A 22,251-nucleotide genomic window follows, 5' to 3' on the forward strand; every position below is an offset into this window, starting at 1 on the left:
TATGGAGCAAAAACTGGTTAGAGAAACTATTTTTGGAGGATTACGCAAAGGAAAGACCATTGATTGGTTGCTTTTCAGTGGTGTTTGACCTTGTTACTTCAGGTTTCCTTTGAGAGTTTAATGAAAAGTGTGGATTCTTTCCATAAAAAAACTGGACAAAGAAATGTATGAAAAATGTTCGTGAACTTGTAACCCAAAACCTCTCCCTCCCCAGCCCCCACACGTAATCTAACCCTGCCCGCGGACCTCATGTTCACACTCCCTTTCTCAATTCCAACAACTGTCCCTTGAGCTAAACCAACCAGACCTTCAGAAACGTGCAGCCTTGCGCCATGTCCTACTTAGAGAAGGCACTAAATTGTGTAGTTGTGTTTTGATACGGTGCTTGAACTGTTGAGTCACTCCATGTTGATGGTGGCTGTAAGATACGCTCTGTGAGATGTGTCACAGTATTTGCTGTGACAGTGTTGTTAAAGATGTTGATTCATTCATTCATCATTTGGCAGATTCCTTCTTTGTACCAAGTAGACTCTCTAGAATCTACTCCACGGACTCCAGACTCTGGAAGCAAGTGTCAGGAACATCTGAACCCTGCTAGGAAGCGTCAAGAAAGATTTCATTGAAGGCTCAGCACACGTTGGCTGAGCGGAGGGTAGGAGAGGGGATGAAGGTAGAAAGGAGAGATCAGAGGATGACGGAGGAGCTGCTAGAAATGCGGAGTGTGTGGTGGGCTGTGTGAGAGAGGGGGCCCTGAGAGCGAGTTCCAGCCTGGATGCTGACCACTTACTTATGTTTTGGAATCAGAAGTGCTGTTGGCTGGCAGATGCAGAAGACTTGGTGGCCTGCACGTCACCTGTTAGGCTCCGTTCTGACTCGCTGTGGTACACTGCTTGTTTTCTCGTTGCCTCGCTTTGCCTTTAAGTGTTCAGTTTCCTATGTCTTGCTGTATTCTGTGTCTTTATTTTGAGATACCATAAATCATCTTAGACACACATAGAAGTATACATAAAAACAAACCAGTGGTTCAGAGATTCTTCTTTCCAAACTGTTGCAGTTTGTTAATGAAAGACCCCTAGGACGTGTAATTGGCGCCCTCTGTACTGCGCTGGTGCTTCCGCTCGTTCGTTGCAGCAGCTGTGATTGGCTTCCGTGGCTTTTAAAGCCCAGGTCTTATTTAGAAAATGAGCAAAAAGGTCTGAACACATAATACTGACCCTTAAATGATACGCATTTCATTTATGACTTTTTAATTTTAGATGTATTTAGTTTTAATCAGACTGTCTTCTAAGTGTTTGGAATATATATTTTAAAAATGGAAAAGTTAGTAAAATGAGGAGAGAGCAGACAGGAGGACAACCATACTAGGTAGCTTTCTGTGAAAAATAAACATTTACCTGAGGCTGTAAACATGAGACCAGGGCTCTGTGTGGCTCATCTAGCTGCGAGGGCCTGCGTACACTGTGGGTTCATGAAGTCAGTTCTAAAAGCAGCAGCAGGAAGCAGGGCCCAAACTGTGCGTCACAATTGTCCTAAACTGGTCTAAAGGCCTGGGCGTGGCTTTGGTCTGATTTCTTAAGCAGGTGGATGGTTTTCTGCCTGGAGTCCGTGAAGGACGGTTCCTAAAGCTCTTTGTGCCTGGTTTCATTTAAGGGCTGGTTCCTGTCCGCTGTCTTACCTCATCTCTGCTGATGGCTCTCTGAGCCAGCGGGACCTAAACCAGACGCCACCATGTGTGTTGTGCTGAAAGTAGACAGGGCAGTCGGAAGATGCCCGAGAAATTGTTTCACGTGGTTTTTAGGAAGGTAAGAAAATAAGATAAATTTCATTACCTATTCTTTATTCTCAATTTACAGAGCCTGCATTGATTCAAATGAAGACGGAGATTTGAGTAAATCTACTGTTTTGAGAAACTACAAAGAGGCCCAGGAATATGGCTCCTTTGGCACAGCTGAGATGTTGAATTACTCCGTCAACATCTACGATGATGGAAACCTGCTCTCCATTGTGACCAGTGGAGGTATGCTGTCTCACGTCTGCTAGCTAGAGAAAATTCACCCGGGAGTGCAGAGTCAGGGGAAGGGGTCCTCAGTGCAGCGTTCTGTGCAATTTCAAAAAAGTTGTACACTTTCTAAATACCCATCAACAAAATAATAGGTTTTTTAAAAAAAATTTTGTGGATTATAGTATATAGTAATCAAAATGAATACATCTACATGTACTTAGATGCATAAATCTCAAATACACAAATTTTTACTGAAAAATGGGTAGGTGATTAAACATTTGTGTAAAATTTTTGAAAATGCCAAATAATACTATGTTCATAAGTGTGTGTTAAATATATAAAACTATAGGTGGGGAGAATTTGCCAGCAGCTCCAGGATAGTGGTGACTTCTGGGGAGGGGCAAGGATAGTGAGGTGGGACTGCCAGCTCTTCCCTACCCATCTCCCAGCCCCACTGAGATGTAGCTGGAGTACAAAGACTGCACACAGACACACGCAGTTTGATTAAGTTCTGATATACGTGTACACCCAGGACACCCTCACCACCATCAAGGTAGTGGACGTATCCATCACCCCCAGAAAGTTGCTTGTCCGCCTTTATAATCCAGCCCTCTCCCCACCCACATCCTCAGGGAGCTGCCGAGCTGCTTCCTGTCACTCTAGATTACTGTCCCTTTTATATAAATGGACTAAAAAATGCAGGGTTTTTATTTCCCCCTGCCTTATTTCGGCATAATGGTTTGAATCCACATCATGATTGTAAATAGCTTGTTCCTTATTGCTGAGAAGGATTTCACCCTGTGGGTGCACCATGGTTGGTTTATCCATTGCCCTGTTGATGGACATTGGGTGTATTTCAACATTTATGTACTGGCCTGTGTGGAAATATGCTTTTGTTTAATTTGGACCAGTATGCAGGAGAGCTGGTTCGGTGTGGTAGGTACATATTTAACTTTCAAGACAAACTTCTGAGCTCTTCTCCACAGAAGAAGACTGCTCCCTTTTACCATCCCCCTCTCCTCCAAGCAGGGCGTGAGCGCGCATCTGCAGCCATAGCCTCAGAATTTTAATAAGAGATGTCTCATTGTGGCTTTCACTTGCATTTTCCTGATGATTAATGAAGTTAAACATCTTTTCTTATATTTATTAGCCATCTGGTTATCCCCTTTTGTGAAATGCTTTTTCAGATGTTTTACCCATTTTTCTTTGGGGTTCTCTTCTCTTTGGGATTTGAAAAATTATGTTCTGGATTAAGCTCTTTGTCAGTGACATGTATTGCAAATCCTTCCTCACCTTTGTGACCTGCATTTTCTTCCTCAGGGAACAAGATAGAATCCAGGGTGGCAGAAGAGTGTATGTAACTGTCATTTTTGTGACTTATTGTTAAGAGATTTAAGATTATTACCTTAAATCACTAGATGTTAAGATGAGATTATATTTTTATTTGATTATTTTTATCATGCTTATTATATGTAAATTGAATCTAATGGTCAGAACTTGGAGTCTCTGAGGGTGCTTTGTCATTTTCTCGCCTGTTTCTCCCAGGAGCCCATGGAACACACGTAGCGAGTATAGCTGCTGGGCATTTTCCAGAAGAGCCTGAACGGAATGGCGTAGCTCCTGGCGCCCAGGTTCTCTCCATCAAGATTGGTGACACAAGACTCAGCACAATGGAAACAGGCACAGGCCTCATAAGAGCTGTGAGTGTTTGTGAGCTGTTGACTTTGAAGACCAGTGCTTAATGATCTTGGATATTTTCAGGTTTATAAACTGCTCTTGCATTTCCAGAAACATGTGGAATGGTATTTGGTGTGCAGGACTCTTTTAAAAAGCAAAAACACTTAATTCATTTTAAAATTTTTACTGAAAATTATTAGGATAAGTTTTTTTAGAAAATATGAAAATACTTATATTATACTTCTCACTTTTAGTAAATCTCCTGGCAAGCTACTTTGAGATACTTTAAAAAGCAAAAAAAACCAAAAAAACAAAAAAACAAAAAAACCCTTGAGCCAACTTGTTCCATCAGTGTTAGAAGAATTTATTTTCTACATTTCAACATATGAATTAATTTTACTTTAACTTTCGTGAATTTAATAATAACTTTACTAAAACCATTCCATCCCTGTTTATTTCCCCCACTCCATTCTGCAAATGCTGACTTTTTTTTTTTATTGGCTACTTCCTGTACTCTGGGTAACCCCCCTACCTTTTTTTAAGTGTATCAACCATATTCCTGGGAGCAACTGATAAATTTGGATTGGTTAAGAAACTACAGGATTTCATGCCTTTATTTTACTGGCTAATCTGTTTCTATAAATTGCTGTCTAAACTAGACTCTCTTCGTCTTTTTAATAGATGATAGAAGTTATAAATCATAAATGTGACCTTGTCAACTACAGCTATGGAGAAGCAACTCACTGGCCAAATTCTGGGTGAGTGTCCTTTGACGCTTGTTAGCCATAGAAGCTTAGCTGATGAAGAGTATTCAGTGTTTTTGTGACTGGATTGAGTAGCACATCGGAAGAGAGCAGTCGCAAGGGGGAGGTGGTCACTATGTCTCCGGGACCCCTGGCCCCCGTTCCCGGGGTCTGGTCTTTGACGTAGTTGTGCCCTCCTGGCCCAGTAGACGTCAGCCCATCCGGCTCTGAAATTCCTCATCCACACACAGCCTGAGCTCCTCCAGGTGTGCTTCCCGGACAGAGTCTAGACTTGTGGGAGCCCTGGAATCACTTCAGTGACCCCACAACTCATGGACCAGGATCTGCTGGAGGTCACACTGACGTCGGGCTTTTAAGTTTGTGACCACGAATGGCAGGTGTTCCCTCAGCGTTGTCTTTGGTCACACTGCACGTCCCTTCCACTCCGAGATGGGCCTCTCCCCCCTTCTTCTCTCCAGTAACCCTCCCCTTCATTCCTCAGCTGGCGTCCCCGCCTCTGTCTTCCCCAGAGGAAATAAAAGCACTCGGGGACCCCGTGCCCCTCCTGTGACCTGTCTGACCACACCGCCTGCCTTCCCCTTCTCTGATGAAAGAAGTGCCTGGGGTCAGAAGTCACTCCTCTTTCTTTAAAGACTGCGGTCACCCTCCCCTTTCCTGGATGGGTGGCACTACACAGACGTGTCCTAGTGTCTGCTCGCTGTAACTCTGGCTCAGAAGCCTCTCCGTTCCGCGCTGCCTGCGCCGACTTTTCCAGCAAAGCTTGCTGTTAGTTCCCCGGGTTCACGGCCGTTGCCACGGCGGTAACTGAGCTCGCGCTAGCGAGCGGACGCCCTGACGGACCGCCGGCCAGCCTCCGCGCCGCCCTCCCACCCGTTCCCTGAAGCTCTCTCACAGAGCCCTGCCGGGCCCCGCTCTGACCAAGCCAGACCCCGCCACGCGCCGTCATCAGTAACTCAGTTTCCTCAGACAGCTGGTACGAGGTGCCTTGTGAGGCATTCCTCTCCTGCCCTTGGGACAAGCTCCCTGTCACCTTCAGGCGTTTCATTCATGGCCGTAATCCTGCCCCTTCTTCTCTTGCTTTGGGATTTTTATTTACCTCAGAGTGTTTCTTTCTCCCCTTTGACGTTGGTTCCTTTAAAGTCTTCTTTCCCTAATGTTCTTTCCTTCACATTTATGACTTTGGAGCATCCTTGGCCCTTTACCTTTTTTCATATTGACCCTGTTTCCTTCCTCATAGTCTACCCTCATCTCCTTTCATTAATATTGGTACTTTTTAAATTTGCTATCAAGCTTTAACTAGATTTCTTAAATCTTACTCTTAAGTTCATCCTAGTACCTTATTTTCCCCGTTCACCTTTGCTGCTAATCACAGCTGTACAGGATCCTCTGAGGAGCCATTGCTGGCACTTTAAGTGGGGGTGGAGGTGGAACCCCCTGTTGCCCCACCTCCTAGTCACCGCTTATGTTTCAGTCTTTGCGTTTGGTCCTTTTGTAGTTTATTTTCCACATATATATTCAGTTTTGTGTTTAGCTTTTCCCCATGTTTAACCTGACCCCGTGACTCCTTGCCTACACTAAAACCCAACCGAAGGGGAACTCTTGGAATGGCTGTATCATCTTCCACCAGTAGTGGATGTGCCAGATTTGCTCAACCCTGCATCTGAACGTATTTTGGTAGTATAAACACTTCGGACATAGACGCTCGGCACTTGTAGTTTGAGACTGTCCCTGAGTGAGTCTGAAGCTCACCCTCTTACCTATGGGCGCCATTTTACTTCTATGACTTGGAACCCATGTTTTGGTTTATTTTTTCATATAAACCATATTTGAAAATATTTTCGTATTTTAATAATGTATTTCTTGAAGAATGGGACAATTTTATATGTTTAAAGGCCTTCTCTCTCTCTTCCAGGAGGATTTGTGAAGTAATCAGTGAAGCCGTGTGGAAGCATAATATAATTTATGTTTCAAGTGCTGGGAATAACGGTCCATGCCTTTCTACAGTCGGGTGTCCGGGTGGAACCACGTCGAGTGTGATAGGTTAGTTCCCTGTTTTAGGAGACTTGTTTAAAAACAAGCAACCAGAAACTCAGTTGGTCCAATGTTGAACTGTGTCTCTGCTACACACAAGACACCGTGACCCTTACGTAGATCCTCAGGAGACTGAAGCCTAGTAGGGACCTGCAGACTGGAGCAAGCGGTTCAGTGGAAGTACAGATCCGTGCTGTGGGGTTCCAAAGGTGCGGCTCCCTCTGACTTGAGAATTTAGGCAAGGCTTTCTGGAAGAAGTGTGGGAATGAGGATTTCAGTAGGTGGAAACAAGCAAGGGAAGGGCTTCCCAGACTAAGTGAGCAGCACAAATAAAGACACTTGCTTCACTTTTTATTTATAGTGCGTTCCTACTTATTTATAGTAGAGCTTCCTCCTTTAATTTCTCCTGGAACATGCAGAGTGATTTGGTTGTAGAGGAAGGGAGCTTCATTACTGAGAAAAGCCGTTGAAACACATTTGTTTTCCCTCTCTTTGGTCTCTAGGATCCGATGCAATGTTGTCTGTTTTCACTGGAATCTAGTGGGCAAAGTGCCTGTCAACAAGAGTTGTAGGGCATCAAAATTAGCTGCAGTCATAATGTGAAGATAATAAAATTAGCTTACATTATGGTACAGTAGCTGTCACCGTGTGCATAAAACCCCCACAAAACATGAAACCCACCTCATTTTTTTTTAATACGAGGCATGAAAGAGGAAGATGAATTGAGAGTAATGTAGTAAATGACACGTACATTTTTTTTGTTTATTTTTAAATTTGAGATCAAAATAAGGCTTATACCTCTTAACATTTGTGATTGGATGCATAACTATAAAAACTGGTGCCAAATAGTTTTCCTGGTGTATGCGTCCGTAATTGCACAGATGTGTACACATCACAGGGGTTACCACAGCTGTATAGGTAGTATACAGGTGGTGTAGATACATAACAACATTTCAGCATCAAAGTTTAGAAACTGGTCCTTTTTAAAAGACTTATTTTAAAATAACAGCTATCTTAGATTTATAGAACATGCTTTTATTCATAGCTTGTAAATTTTAAGCGACGTGTGGCTTGCTTTATGTAATTTGAAACCTCTTGATTAAGTAATTCTTAATTACATCACAACAGTGCCTGCCAGTGAAATATCCACTGTGTATTCCAGACCTTTAAATACTTTAAGTACACAAATTAAAATGAAGCAAAATAGATCTGAAAGGTCCCTAATGATTAAAATACACTCCTCTGCTAGAGTACTCCGTATTTTGTCATTTTCTTTTCCTCAGAGTCACTGAAAATTTTAAACTAAATTTTTCAAAATGAGTGTAGTTTTGTGTGGCAGCATTGTTAACCTAAGCCCTCAACTCACTTGTTTTAGCTGGTCTCCTACTCCGAACATGTGAGTGTTGTAAAGAGTAGGGGGTGGGCTTGGGTTCTAAGACTTGTCTCTGCTGTTCCTTGTGTTTAGTCAATTTTTCAGCCTCTCCAGGTCCTGTTCCCAAATTTCTGGAATGCAGGAACTGAGTTTGAGCTCTGTGCTCTGTGATTGCAGAGTCTCTCTGCCTAGTTTGCATTTGCACATTTATCTAGAAGGTCTAGCATGTTATCTTGTTATTTGTTTATTGCAGCCATTTTGGGGGGAGGACTACTGCCAGCTTTATGAGTAGAATTTTGGATACAGTGGTCATTTTAAAATGAAGACCAATCAACTAATTCCTTTCTTTTTCTAAAGTTCTATTTTTATAGTTTAAAGCACATTTCTTTTTCTCTTTTGTACATACAGACACTTTTAGGTACATCGTTACATTTAATCCACGTACTAATCCTGGTAGATATTTTTATATACAAAGGCATAGCACCGAGTGTAATGTCTGGTACATAGAGAACTTCCCCTGATTATTAAATTTTCTTATCTTTCCACTTTATGGGAGAGAACTGTGGTATAGGGAGAGCAAGGGATTTATGGTCGCACAGCCGAGTCTGTAGTGGGTTTAGAGTTAGGGTCCATATTTTGTGTCCTTTTGTTAATGACCAAACCCACCCCACAGGTGTTGGTGCGTACGTTTCTCCCGACATGATGGTTGCTGAGTATTCTCTGAGAGAGAAATTACCCGCAAACCAGTACACATGGTCTTCAAGAGGCCCCAGGTAGGTTGAGAGTCATACGTGGACTATTACAGATATTTTGTTAGACTAGATGGGGGACGCGGCAAAGATTTGGTAATTTTACCGAGTTTTTTTTTTTCTGTTGGTTTTTACTTTCTCAGCATTTTCATTTTGATAAGCAATCTCATTTCAGGGAAATAGATAATTCAAGAAATAGATTACAGTTATTTCATTGTTAGATTATGACATAAGTATTCTGAGTTATAAATTCTTACCCCCTTATCTATGATCCCTCATTAAGAATATGTAGGGTTTATGTAAAGTTTTATTTTTTATTTTAAGAAAATTTGAATCTACATTTTATGGAACCTATTTTTAGAACACTGATTTAAACACGTGAAATGCTTTATGTTGAGATATTTTAACAGACTAGTGGAAGATTAATAGAGAGCGAGGAAGTAGTTCGAATTCATGACTTTCCCCAGTTATTTTTCCCAGTTGTAAGATACCAAACGCTCAGTGCGAACATTGGTAGACGGTGTAGATGATGCAAAGAAGAAAGGGAAAGTCACCCTAGATCTCATCACATTTTGGTGAGCATCGCTTTAGTCACTGCCGGGTGCATTGATGGGAGCGCACGCCACTCAGGCACCTCTGTCGCCTAATGTGGCCCCCGGGGTGCAGTGGGTGTCTTCACGGGTCAGCAGGTGCTGTTTGCTTGAAGACACTCACAGAGGGGATGCCACCACCCGTTACGGGAGGCAGGTGCTGTCTGCACTGCGCTCAGGGCTCTGTTAGAATAGGAAACCAAACTGCCCGAATATTCCCAGCCAGGAATGGCAGCAGTTGAGTCTGTTGGTGGGGAACGGTGGCAGGAGGCAGCCAGTCTTCAGAGAGGAGGAAGGAGTGTGCGCCACGTTGCTCCTTGACTTGGGGCCGAGGGCAGAGCTGGTATGCGGTGACGACGCGATGATGAGCTCCACGGGCTTTAAATCCACTGGCCCTGCTCGGCCAGAGCCTAGGCGGGCAGCCGTGTGGCTGGAGTCCGGCATGGCAGCCACCGGTCACATGAGTTAGTCTAAACTAAGATGTGCTGCAGATGTAAAGTGAGCACCAGCTCTTCAAGACTTGGTACAAAAAAAGAGAGTGAATGAACTCATTTTTTCTTGCTGATTTCGTGTTGAAATTATATTTTGGATATGTTGGGTTAAAATAGGTTGCTAAAGTTAATGTCACTGTCTTCTTGTTAGCTTTTTTTATGTGGCTTTTAGAAAATTTAAAATGTCATGTGTCCCACGTATGTTCTACTGGACAATGTGGTTTTAAACATTATAGACAAAGGGGAAACTACCGCTGATTACAGACAAGAGAAAAATAATTCTTCAAGGAGCCTGAGCAGTGACATTGATTTATTGTCCTCTACAAATACACCTGGCACTTCCGGCCTGCCACGTGGAAGCCCAGATGCACCCATGCACAAATTTTGTTGATTTGTAAGAGAGAAAAATTGCTGCATAATAGGGAGACAGTTGTGCTGGGTCGTTTTCCCCGTTGATTCCAGTGACTGTAGAGCGTTCGTGTGTCCCACTGTAAAATATTTGACCAGTGGCCTGTTTGTAAATGCCCCTGCTTATCAAATATTCACCATCATAAGCAGACTTTAATTGCTTTTGTTCAGCGCTGACGGGGCCCTTGGAGTGAGCATCAGTGCCCCAGGAGGAGCCATCGCTTCTGTCCCTAACTGGACGCTGAGAGGGACTCAGCTCATGAATGGGACGTCCATGTCCTCTCCCAACGCGTGTGGGGGCATCGCCCTGATCCTGTCAGGTGAGGCCGCTGACGAGTGCGCTCCATGCCTGGACTTAACTGCTGTACCTAAATTTCCTGCACAGTGAATTTTTGGCTACTCTGCATGTATTTCAGTCACAGTTTATTACTGAATGAGATAAAAGTGAGATGATAAAATGGATTTTTAAAGTTACCTGTGTATACTTCACCTTAGTCCTGGTTCTGAGATGCATCATTTATTTATAAGCTTATCTAAGTAGGTGTGAAGTATCTAGACAATTTCATGCTTATAGCATAAAATAACATCTGATTGTGGCCATAAAAAACAAGTGAATACATTTCTCTTACCTTACTGCAGACAGATATTTTTGTTTTCTGAAGTTCTCAGGGTGAGAAGATGTGGAGAATTGGTAGGGTCCTGGCTCAAAGTAAAGTTCAAGGTGGAGAATAATTTGTGTGATAATCATGATTTGAATGTGTATCCATTCACTCAGCAAATACATTTATTGGCTCTTACTGACTGTGAAGCATTATTTTAGCTCTAGGGCTAAATTAGTGAACAAAACATCAAAAATACTTGCCCATGCAGAGTTTATATTAAAGCTGGAGGAGAAACAGACTATGAACAAAATTAAAAAGTCGTTTATATTCCGTGTTAGAGGGTAAGGAATATTGCTGTGGAGCAAATGAAGTGGACAGGGAGCTGGGACTCCCGGGGGTGTGCGGAGGCTGCGCGTTACACGGGGAGGCGTCCACATTGACTCGGGCTCACACTTGGGGTAGCCAGGCTGTTGCGAGGATTCAGCCACCGAGGTGTCCCTCTGGTCGCGTCCCGGGACCCTCCACCCTCATGTGGAGTCCTGTTCACCCTCACCAGGTCTTTCCGGGTCGCTCGTGCTCCCACCTTTGTTACGCTGCTCTCTGCCTGGAGTTCTTGTGTGCTGTTTTGGCCTCGCAGACACCTGTGTATCCCCCGACCTGACTTAGGTGTCTGTTCACCCAACGGAGCTTCACCTCTTCTCAGACTCTCCCTGACAGGATCGGTCACTTTCTCGATTTGCTCTTGCAGCACCATAGTGTTTCCACGTTGGTCTTGTCATTTCTCACACTGTCGTAAGTGCTGACCTGTGCAGTGAGCTCTGCGGGGACGGGAGTGCCTCATTGCTCGTCTTCTGTCCCTCACAGCGGTCACGGCAGCAGGTGTGCGGATGGGCGGCCCGCCCGTCCGTCCCTCCCGTGGAGCAGTCACTCCCAGCCCCACTGCTCCCTGGCGTTGCCTGGGAAGCTCCTAGTTGGTGCCAGTGCCCGGGATCCAATCCCGAAGGTGCTGGTTTCATTGTGCCGGGCCTCAGCATCCTTTTGGCTGGTGTCAGCTCCCTCGGTGTTTATGATGCACGGCTGGGTGGAGAACTTCTGCCAGTGCCCATATGGTTTGACCAGCAGTATTTTAAGGAAAATGTCATTCGAGTGCCTTTTGGTACTTGCTTCATCCACTGACATTCCCTCTGCAGAGTCTGCATTCGTGCCACTGCCTGTGGACGCGCGGTAGTTTCTGTTGAATGGAGTCTTTGTTATGCAGGCAGTCTGAATCTGACTGTTTAGGTCAGTTCTTTTAATTAAAAAAAAAAAAAGGTTTAAAAATGAGTTGTTGAAACACAAGATGTTAAAACCAGAGAACGTACCCGTTACCTATACTGGTGAGGAGGGAAAGGTTTCAAGTAGCAGGCTACACTAAACTGCTTTCTTGTTTTCGTTTTTTTTTTTTATTTTAGGTCTGAAAGCTAATAATGTTAACTACACAGTTCATTCAGTCAGAAGAGCGCTAGAAAACACTGCGGTGAAGGCTGACAACATAGAAGTATTTGCCCAGGGACATGGTATTATTCAGGTATTATTGTTTCTATGAAAAACAGGTTGTAAATCAGGAAGATGACATTTCATCTGTTACCGGAAGATATTCCTGCTGTTCTGATGATTGAGTTTATCTAATTGTAGATTACATGGCCACGGTCGTCTCTGAACTGTAAGCAAAGAGGATATAAAGAGATTTTGCAGTTAAGACAGATTTGTGGCACGAAGAGAAATGTAATAGAAAGAGGACGGGTAGAGGGTGGAATTTCAAGGCAAAGCAGCGGAGGGCAAAAAAATGGCCCGTGGTTGAGTTCCTAGCTTTGGTCACGTGGAAGTAAAGAGAGTGGCGTGGAAGGTGAGTCCAGTGGCTAGACCAGTATTTTGTCTAGAAAGGTAGAATTGCCCTCTTAATTGGGCTTGCCCTGTGGTTCAGAGGTGAATGTGGAAACTAACTTTTTGCTTATACTTTGCTATGATGGAAATGAAATTGGTAATTTGCAATAAACTATTCTCTTGACCCAACCATTTATCTCTTACTCCCTGTATTCTTTCACCTAGGTTGATAAAGCTTATGACTACCTCGTTCAGAATACATCATTTGCTAATAAATTAGGTTTCACTGTCACTGTTGGAAATAACCGTGGCATCTACCTCCGAGATCCTGTTCAGGTGGCTGCACCTTCAGATCATGGCGTTGGCATTGAACCTGTATTTCCAGAAGACACGGGTAAGTGAGCAGCAGACAGTAAGCAGAAGTGCTCACATTTATGGCTCTAATCAGTGGTACCGCTGTAGGGAAACGCTGCTCAGGCTCATGTTCTAAAGAGAAGACGTGACTCGCCAGTGTTGTTGTCAGTTGTGTAGGCTTTAGGGGAAGTTGACAGCGGGAGGGTCCTGACACAAGGGCGCGTGGTTAGCAGCGGGGCTACCGGTAAACGGGGAGAATGGGCCTTCATGACCTGGAGGTTTTGCTGAATTGTGGATGATAAAATAAAACATCACATTCCTTTTCTTTCCCACTACTTAGATGTAGGACAGAGTTTGGGGTTGTAGAGTGGGAAGCGGAGGCAGCCGGGGAGGACCCCAGCTCCGGGAGTGTGAACCAGAGGGTCGTCGCTGTATTTTTAGTCAGATCCTGCTAACTGCTGTAGCGATGAGACTTGCCCACCGAAACGCGTTGTTTTAAGGTGGTCGCCCTGTTGGGTGAAAGCATGAGGGGATGGCAAGCACGCTGAAATAAGCAAGGGAGGGTCTGTGGCCGGTGTATTTAAGCTGGGTTTTGGGAGCCCTCACTGACTGCAAATTCATCTGCTGAGTTTTCTTGAGAGAAAATAGAACATTTTAAAATGGAAGAAAAGGAAAAAATACTAATCTTTTCTTTTTGGTCTTTTTAATGCCAGAAAACTCTGAGAAAATATCCCTTCAGCTTCACTTAGCTTTAACTTCCAATTCATCTTGGGTTCAGTGTCCCAGCCATTTGGAACTCATGAATCAGTGCAGACACATAAACATACGTGTGGACCCCAGGGGCTTAAGAGAAGGACTGCATTACACAGAGGTATCTATCGGTGTATCTTCATTTTGACTTTTGTTACTCTGTAAAATGTGTGGAAGTGCTTTGTGTGGCAGTCCACTCCCCACTAGTCTGAATAAGTCAGGGTTGTCCTGCATGTGTTTGCTTATTAGTCTGTTTGCCGTTAATTATGTGTCCTGACGTCAGAAAGTTGATGCCAGCTTGTGCTTAGGACCTTTCAATTTTAATATTAGATTAATTCTGTGAATAGATTCACCTTTTCTTCTTTTATTTTCTCTTTTTAAAAAAGTTTATTTGTGGATGCTAAAGCTTTTTCTCTTTTCAAGGTATGTGGCTATGATATAGCATCACCTAATGCAGGTCCTCTGTTCAGAGTTCCAATCACCGCAGTCATAGCAGCAAAGTAAGTACCAAGCTACCAACAGCTTGCTGTTCCCTGTGATTATTTCATGGCTGTTCATGGAGATGGAACTTTTTTTTAATGAGAGTATCACATTTAATCATTTATTTTTATTAATTTTCAGAGTAAATGAATCATCACATTATGATCTAGCCTTTACAGATGTACATTTTAAACCTGGTCAAATACGAAGGCATTTTATTGAGGTTCCTGAGGGTGCAACGTGGGCTGGTAAGTACAGTTAAGGTCTGTCTTGACCACTTACCTGTATATGTGCTCATCCATACGCTGGTTGTTACCACATAGTTTATATACCTGGGATACACTTTTCTCTCAACAATAGCATAGTATCTGGCACCCTGGATTTGCTGTGAGGTTCAAAACTTTCTAAAGATCTAGTACTGTTTTGCATTGGCTCGTATGTCAGTCATCTAGGCTGTCTTCAGATGTTGTAATAGTCATGGTTTTAATTCAGTTTGGAGTAACGCCTTCTCTTTTCCTGATCAGAGTCCGAGTTGCATCGTTGTACGACTCTGGGCTTCCATTCACAGAGGCTCCGTGACTGTCCAGGGTCGGGCTCTGATAAAATGTGCACTAATCGTACTGACGAATAAAGAGCTCTAGTCAGTTCGTATGGAATATGATACCTGTTTAATGGTAAATGTCAGGAATTATAATGCCCTGTTTGTTTAGACTGCTTTTGAAAGTAATTGGTTTTTTCATGTAAGAATTTATAAGATCCAGACTAGAAGTAGCTCAGAGCATTTAGTGGACTTAGATTAGAAATATACTGTGGGAGATGGAGGAAATTGGGCAGATGTTGGTCAAAGGCACAGACTTTCAGTTATAAAATGAGCAAGTTCGAGGGCTCTAATGTCTAGCGTCGTGACTGTAGCTAGTGATACTGGGTCGGGTACTTGAAATTGGCTGACACAGTGTATCTTAAATGTTCTCGCCACCAAAAGAAATTGCTCCCTGTGTGAAGGGATGGATGTGTTAACCTTACTGTGATAATTGTTTCATACTATATATATACTCATCGAATCATCATGTATGCCTTGAACTTGACAATGTTACTTGTCAGTTGTTTCTCAGTAAGGCTGGGGAAAATAGAGTCAAAGCAGGAGAAAATGAACTACAGATGATTCCTATTTCAAATAACTAGACATATTGCATATTGTCATAACACAAGGTTTTGTATCCTTAGCAATGGATAAGGTTCACGGAGCCCTGTGCCTGCTTGACCTTGGGAGCCAGAGGATGAAGCCTTGCTTTAGTTCTTTGTATTCATTAGATAAGCTGTTGCTCTTTCTTCACAGGGATCCTGGCTTACCTCCAGCTCTGCCTTAGAGCACAGCTAAGCGTGTGTAGTTCTGATAAACACACTTTCTAGAAGGAAACAGGACACAAGTCAACCAAGGGGGAGAGATTAGGAAAAGTTATCACTGAAGTTGAATAAATGAATCCTAGTGGAATTTAGGCCTGATAGCAAATACAGATTTCTAAAATTAAAATCCTCTTTATCAGGAATTGATTCGTTTTTAGCTAAAGCAGGGGGAGAGGTTGAACTTAGTAACAACAGAGAAGGAGGGGATTTTAGAGACCACCTGATTCGGATAACTGCGTGGCCATCTGCGGACGGCTTGCTGACTCGTGCTGTTCGCCCTTTAATTCTGATTTATTCACTTATTTTCCACAGCTAAATTTTCTCCTCTCACATCTTTGTTAACATTCTGTTGATTCATTGTTTTTAAGGAAATATGCAGATTATATTTGAATACATTATTTTATTCTTGATATATTATCTCCCAAAGTAGGCATTATTAAAACCATTTTGGGTCCATTTTAAATCTGATGGGGTGACATGTTGCTTCTCGCCTTCCCTCTGCAGAAGTCACAGTGTGCTCCTGTTCTTCTGAGGTGTCCGCCAAGTTTGTTCTTCACGCCGTACAGCTTGTGAAGCAGAGAGCGTATCGAAGTCATGAATTCTATAAGTTTTGTTCCCTTCCAGAAAAAGGAACTCTGACTGAAGCTTTTCCTGTCTTAGTAAGTTTTAAGGGACAGTCTGAAATCCTAAAAGCGTTTCCTTTCGTTTTTGGTGTGGGCTCAGACTAAGTATTTGAATTTGATTTTATGGTTTGTATTCAGAGCACCTTGGGACGATTTTGTTAGAGCCAATGATGTAGGAAGGCGGCTGCTCATTAGGATACTAGAGACCAGGTCGGAGGTGAATAGTAATCTCTTTTTAACGCTTGAATGATTAGTCAAAGAAAAGTGTTGGTCTGCTGGCTTCTGACGCCTCTCAGGGTGAGGGGTTTCCTCATCGAACAGTAGATTATTTCCATATGGAAGTCTTTTCTATGTTTTGTACTTAAGTTATTCTATTAATGCCCTGTTGGTAAGCACCTGAGGTGAATTTGCTTGATGGTGAAACCGCCGCCCCTTTCTGCCAGGTTACCGCGGACGCGCCAGGTCTCCATGCCTGTCTGTAGTGCTAGAAACGGAGACTAGGCCTGCCTTCTAGAAGGTGAACGTCCTGACGTTCTTTCTTAAACTTCCCACCTAGTGTTTTCAGTTAGATACATGGTCTTATAATTTGAAGGAGAATGAAAAAAGGAATTTTCACATTTATAATTTATTTTTCTTTGCAGGGTGGGAAAGCTATTGAGTTTTGCATTGCCCGTTGGTGGGCAAGTCTTAGTGATGTCAACATTGATTACACCATTTCCTTCCATGGGATAGTATGCACTGCTCCTCAGTTAAACATTGTAAGTTGCACATCTCCCTCATTTTTAATGTCAATTATTTGTGTTATTGTGAAATAATTTCAATATTGGATTTAAATTTTAATGGGGAAATTACCTGTGCTTCTGAAAATAACAATAGTCTTTGTCCATGGGTGTTTATAAACTTTACATTTGACACATTTATTTTAGGTTCAGGTATAGTTTTAAAATGCAGTTTATTTTCAATAAAGTTTGAGAAATTAATTTGATAAATGTCCTTTGTAGCATGCATCAGAGGGAATCAACCGTTTTGATGTTCAGTCCTCCTTGAAGTATGAGGACCTGGCCCCCTGCATAACTCTGAAGAGCTGGGTCCAGACACTACGGTATTGTTAAATGTTTCAGGGCTGCAAACGTTGGATATTGATGTGGTTGGGGGCACGGGGGGGGGGTCTCTTCACTCTTTGGAAAGGGGGGGTCTTTTATTTCAGTCATGTGAATACTGGAGATGAAAGTTCAGTCTGTGACCCTCCAGCCCAGCAAAGGGTCTGGCAGGTTATGGCAGGTCTCTGAGAGGCAGCCCGGCAGCAGCTTCCAGCCTTAAAAGACACGTATGGAGAACCCGTGGTGCGGCCCCTGGCGGGACCCATCCTGTGACGAGTGCAGGGACGTCTGCCGTCAAAACCTGTCCTTCAGCACTGTTAGGCATTGTCGCCCAGTGCTGGGATCTGATTATGTTCAGAACTGTTAGTTAACAATTGAAAATGTTTTCATCATGAAAAGATTACCTTTGTAATACTACAGAATTTTAATTATTGCTGAGGTTCAGTCAATAAAGAGTTATGTAAGTTAGTGATTAAACTATTATAAGATACACTGAAAAGGACAGTGTTTAGGAATGCTCATTTGTCTCTTGTCATGAAATGTTACAGCTTTTGTTGCTTATGGTTTTGTCTCGTTTAAATCAGCTCTTGAATCAACTCAGTTTTGTGCAATTGTCTGATTACAGCCCACTGAGTGCAAAAACAAAACCTTTAGGATCAAGAGATGTTTTGCCAAATAATCGTCAACTTTATGAGATGATCCTGACCTATAACTTTCACCAAGTGAGTGTTTGTATAATGAAGTATACCCTTACAGTGAACTTGTGTGTTTCATGGATCATAAAATTAAAGCCAGAAGGACAGTGTATATTCAGTGTGTGTATACTCACTTACACCTGACATAGAATCAAGTAGCTAACGCTGGTTAGCTTAGCAGTATTCTTTGGAAGATTGTGTTTTACGACGATCTAAGCACCTTTCAGGTCTGAAGTCACAGATTTTAATTTAGTGGTGACCTGGCCTGTGAGCCTTTTGTAGTCACTGATAGCTGTTCTCAGACACCCATCCAATACTACCTGTCCGCTGGTTCCATGTCTCGTCAAAGCCAGATTACAGCAGGGGACCGACCCGATTGCTCTCCATGAAGCAGATGTTGGCTCAGTGAGACGTCAGAGTAGCTCCTGGGTCAAATGAGTGGTGGAGACAGTTGAGAGGAACATAAATGTCTGATGGAAGAGTGTACGTAGGATCTGTGGGAGTTAGCAAGGCTCTTACTGAAGCGTAACACGAACCTGGTTTTAATGTTGGGGAGATGATTGATTTCAGTGAATTGTCAGATTTCAATTTTATAAAGAAATTTCAATTAATTAGATGTCCTGATTTATCGCCTTATTAACGAATACAAATAGCCAGGTTTGTGTCTCTTAAACCTTGTAAAAGAGAAGTGCCTTTTTGTTAGTCCCCGAATCCTGGATGTTCTGCATTAATTAAAATTGGTTACCACAAGAAAATATTTTTAATACTTTTAATGTAAAAGTCTCAGCAGTAACAATGTTACAGATCTATATTAGAAAACATACAAACCATGTGCAGTAATTTATCCTTATTTTTTTATAGCCCAAGAGTGGGGAAGTAACTCCAAGCTGCCCACTGCTTTGTGAACTGTTATATGAGTCAGAATTTGACAGCCAGCTGTGGATTATATTTGACCAGAACAAAAGACAGATGGGCTCCGGTGATGCCTATCCTCATCAGGTACGAGGTCGGCAGGGATTTTTAGAATTCACAGAAGCTGCTTCCTGAACCGATGAGTCCCGGAGCCTCGTTAGGGAAGCATTTGTGGTCTTTCAGCCCCGCTGTGGCCTTGCATCTAGTGCTTTGCCACACAGCTGGCAGCTCAGCTGTCTGGCAGAGCAGACTGACAACTTCTCAGCCATGCAGTCCGCCTGAATCAGGCTTTGGGGTAGAGGGGGGCCCGGGGGACACTCGCTCGCAGACGCTGGCCCACAGGGCTTTTTATTTTTAGAATTTCTCCTTCCTGGCCCATGCTTGCCCCCATCTGAAGGTTGAACGCAAATCATCTGGGATATGTGAGCACCTTGAAATGATCCCTGGACTGAGTTGGGTAAAGTGCCAAGTGCCTTCAGTTTATTAGAACTTTGAAATACATGTCCTCTTGGACTGTTGGGTAGTGAGCACTTCATTACCAAGCAGTGTGCCTGGCACTGTTGTGTTGAAGTGAAACTAGAAAATCGTGGCCTTTCTCAGTCTTGAGCAGATACTGATTTAGCTGAGAGTCTCGGAGGAGCCTGTGGGTGGGCAGACGAGGGCCTGGGAGCCAGAGCTGTCTTCCGCTCCCTTGTCCTCTTCTCTGTATGTGACCTGGGACAGGTTGCTTGACGTCCCTGGTCCTGCTTGCTCGCCTGCACAGTCGGGGCTTTGTGTATCTGTGAGTGGCCCTATTCCTCGCGTACTGTAAGTGGTATTTCTTACTGTTTATCCCCGTACTGCCATCTTCATTTACATGGCTAAACTTTATTTTTCCCAAATGTTGTTTTTCTTTTTCAGTATTCTTTGAAACTGGAGAAAGGAGATTATACAATTCGGCTACAGATTCGTCATGAGCAAATCAGTGATTTGGAACGTCTTAAAGATCTTCCATTTATTGTTTCTCATAGGTTGTCTAATACCTTGAGCTTAGACATTCATGAAAACCATAGCCTTGCACTTCTAGGAAAGAAGAAATCCAGTAACTTGACGTTACCACCCAAATACAACCAGCCGTTCTTTGTTACTTCCTTACCCGATGACAAGTAAGTGGGAACATCGTTTACACTCAGTGTCTGTCCTGGACTCTGTCCTCTTGAAGTGCTGGTTTATTATATTAGGCTAAGTTTATGGTATGTTGTCATTTACCATCTTAGATTAAGGTTGTTTCTCCCTTTGATTTTTGAAATCTTGGCTGTGGGAATTATTTCAGAATGCGGTTGTTTTGTTGTTCTTCCCCATAATTATCCTTGTGAAACTTTCTCGTTTGTTCCTTTTCTCCTCTGTTGAATCTTCTTATTAGAATACCTAAAGGGGCAGGACCTGGATGCTACCTTGCAGGATCCTTAACGTTGTCAAAGACTGAACTTGGAAAGAAAGCTGTAAGTATTTGCTTTTTTTACACTGAAATTACCTATTCCAAAATTTTCATTTCTTTAGAAATGGAAATTAACTCCACATGTCACAATGGGTGAAAGAGATCTCCCTGGGAAAAAAAAATTAATGGCTTTTTCCCAAGTTACTAATGAAGGTCAGCTAATATTTGGTTGTATTTTTATATATTTTGTATTCCTTTTCCCAAGCCTAAATACTTGGGCCTTGAAACTGTGCTAACTTACACAGCTAATATACTTGAACTTCCTGTGAAACCTGTAGATCCAAATCAAACTTGGCTTAAGTGAAAGGGATGTTTAAAATTAAAGAATTCATAGAATTTTAACCAATGTAATAGTGTGGGCATAGGAATAAATCAGATCTTCTTAGGTTACGTCTAAAAATTACTGGAAAACAGTATTTTTCACTTGTGCAGATCTTTTTCTTATTGGAATTTTGTGTGATCGTGTAGTTAATTGTAAGATACTTCTGGTGTTGTGTTTTACAGTTTCAAAATTGTGCTTTTTGTTAAAAACATGTTTCTGGTTGTTATATTTTAGCAATAAATGTTATAATTTGATAGTACCTGTTTTAGTTTTTTCATCTGTTTTTATAACAAATTTACTGTGAGAAGAGTGTTTATATAGATCTGTCACCCTTTGTCATAGTGTCATTTTAGCTCAATGCCAGTAAAAGTTGTTGTTCTTACAGTTTTGCATTTCTCTTTAGCATTAGTTCTTAGAAAGCAGACTGCCACCTAGTTCTGGAATCTGTAAATGCTATTATCAAAATGAATAGGTCTCAGCCATCTTAACAAGGATACGCATTTCTTACCACTACTGAACCGAGGATTGTTTATTCGCTCTCATAGAAGCATCATCATTTAGGACTTTTACGCTGAAGAAGTTGTTTGCCGTGACATTTCTTGAGTCTCATTTTAGTCCATACAATTTATCTAAATGACTTCAGTATAATTTACAATTACTTAAGTGTAATGTGAAGTGAATCAGTAGTTACTGACGTTGGAATTGATAGATGCATGGATCTCAGAAGTCCTAGTGGTCCTTTTAAGTAGATTGCATTTTCCGCTGTGGGAAGTATCACTGGGGCTTCAGCAATGAGGCTTCTCATCCAGGTAACTCTTCCCAAGTGTCCATGGCCTTGTGATGAGTGAGACGGAAGAGCGTTGTTCTCAGAAGTATGCTTTTAGCATTTCAGAGACACTTACTACTTTCCAGCTGCATTCTTTCAGAGGCAGGTGTAAAATTACATTATAATCTTGGAATTAACCATAGTTACTACTTGGCAGAGTAGGTTTCCTTGAGAGAGAGTGAAAACTAAAGCTGTAGGATTAACTATAATTCCCAGCACATTGTTCATTTAACCTTACCTCAGTGGTTTTGTGTTTCTCACGGTTTTGGCAGTCGGGAAGGTGACTTTCCATTTTACTTAGTTACCCAGGGCGTTTTCTAAGAGTGCACGGGCATGTGATTGTTGTGACGTCCTTGAAAATCTGACTCTGTGGACCATCAGCTAAATTTAATGTTTTCAAAACTGTTCTGATAACTAATAAATTTTGCTCTACAAATTTTTGAAATAAAAAGTTAAGAAACATTTACCCTTAGGAATTAGGTATTTGAGTGCATTTTTGTTAAGAAAATGAAAGTGGCAGTATGGCTTTCTTTAGAAGCCTGCCATTTTGATCATTGACCTGACCCTTCTAAGTACTGTGACACATGCAGGTGAAACGGAAACTGGAAGAGAATTAGACAGAGGTGGTAACTCCATCCTGTGTAGATTACGCACCTTTTCTTACAGAATGTCGTTCTAACTCCCAGGGGCAGTCTGCAGCAAAACGACAAGGAAAATTTAAAAAGGTACTGATTGTCAGTTCTTTAAAAAGATGTTTTA

The 22,251-nt window shown here is 42.4% G+C and overlaps 1 protein-coding gene across 5 annotated transcripts in view; it reads left to right on the top strand.

The window, feature by feature from the left end:
• Positions 1-22,251, top strand: part of TPP2 (tripeptidyl peptidase 2) — a 58,850-nt gene that overhangs the window by 20,363 nt on the left and 16,236 nt on the right. For 3 of the 5 annotated variants that reach the window (XM_074378496.1, XM_074378495.1, XM_074378493.1), the window contains 19 exons: positions 1,854-2,017; positions 3,548-3,702; positions 4,361-4,437; positions 6,356-6,483; positions 8,520-8,619; positions 10,256-10,404; positions 12,138-12,253; positions 12,775-12,943; positions 13,617-13,774; positions 14,077-14,153; positions 14,275-14,381; positions 16,042-16,196; positions 16,802-16,918; positions 17,162-17,262; positions 17,886-17,982; positions 18,817-18,954; positions 19,768-20,012; positions 20,270-20,348; positions 22,179-22,217. In XM_074378496.1, coding sequence (XP_074234597.1) covers positions 1,854-2,017; positions 3,548-3,702; positions 4,361-4,437; positions 6,356-6,483; positions 8,520-8,619; positions 10,256-10,404; positions 12,138-12,253; positions 12,775-12,943; positions 13,617-13,774; positions 14,077-14,153; positions 14,275-14,381; positions 16,042-16,196; positions 16,802-16,918; positions 17,162-17,262; positions 17,886-17,982; positions 18,817-18,954; positions 19,768-20,012; positions 20,270-20,348; positions 22,179-22,217 — 2,371 coding nt within the window. Of the gene's footprint in view, positions 1-1,598; positions 1,731-1,853; positions 2,018-3,547; positions 3,703-4,360; positions 4,438-6,355; positions 6,484-8,519; positions 8,620-10,255; positions 10,405-12,137; positions 12,254-12,774; positions 12,944-13,616; positions 13,775-14,076; positions 14,154-14,274; positions 14,382-16,041; positions 16,197-16,801; positions 16,919-17,161; positions 17,263-17,885; positions 17,983-18,816; positions 18,955-19,767; positions 20,013-20,269; positions 20,349-22,178; positions 22,218-22,251 lie in introns of those variants that run through there. The other 2 variants (XM_074378497.1, XM_074378494.1) reach the window with 2 other exon arrangements.

This window comes from Camelus bactrianus, chromosome 14 (assembly GCF_048773025.1).
Source record: "Camelus bactrianus isolate YW-2024 breed Bactrian camel chromosome 14, ASM4877302v1, whole genome shotgun sequence".
NCBI classification, from domain to species: domain Eukaryota; kingdom Metazoa; phylum Chordata; class Mammalia; order Artiodactyla; family Camelidae; genus Camelus; species Camelus bactrianus.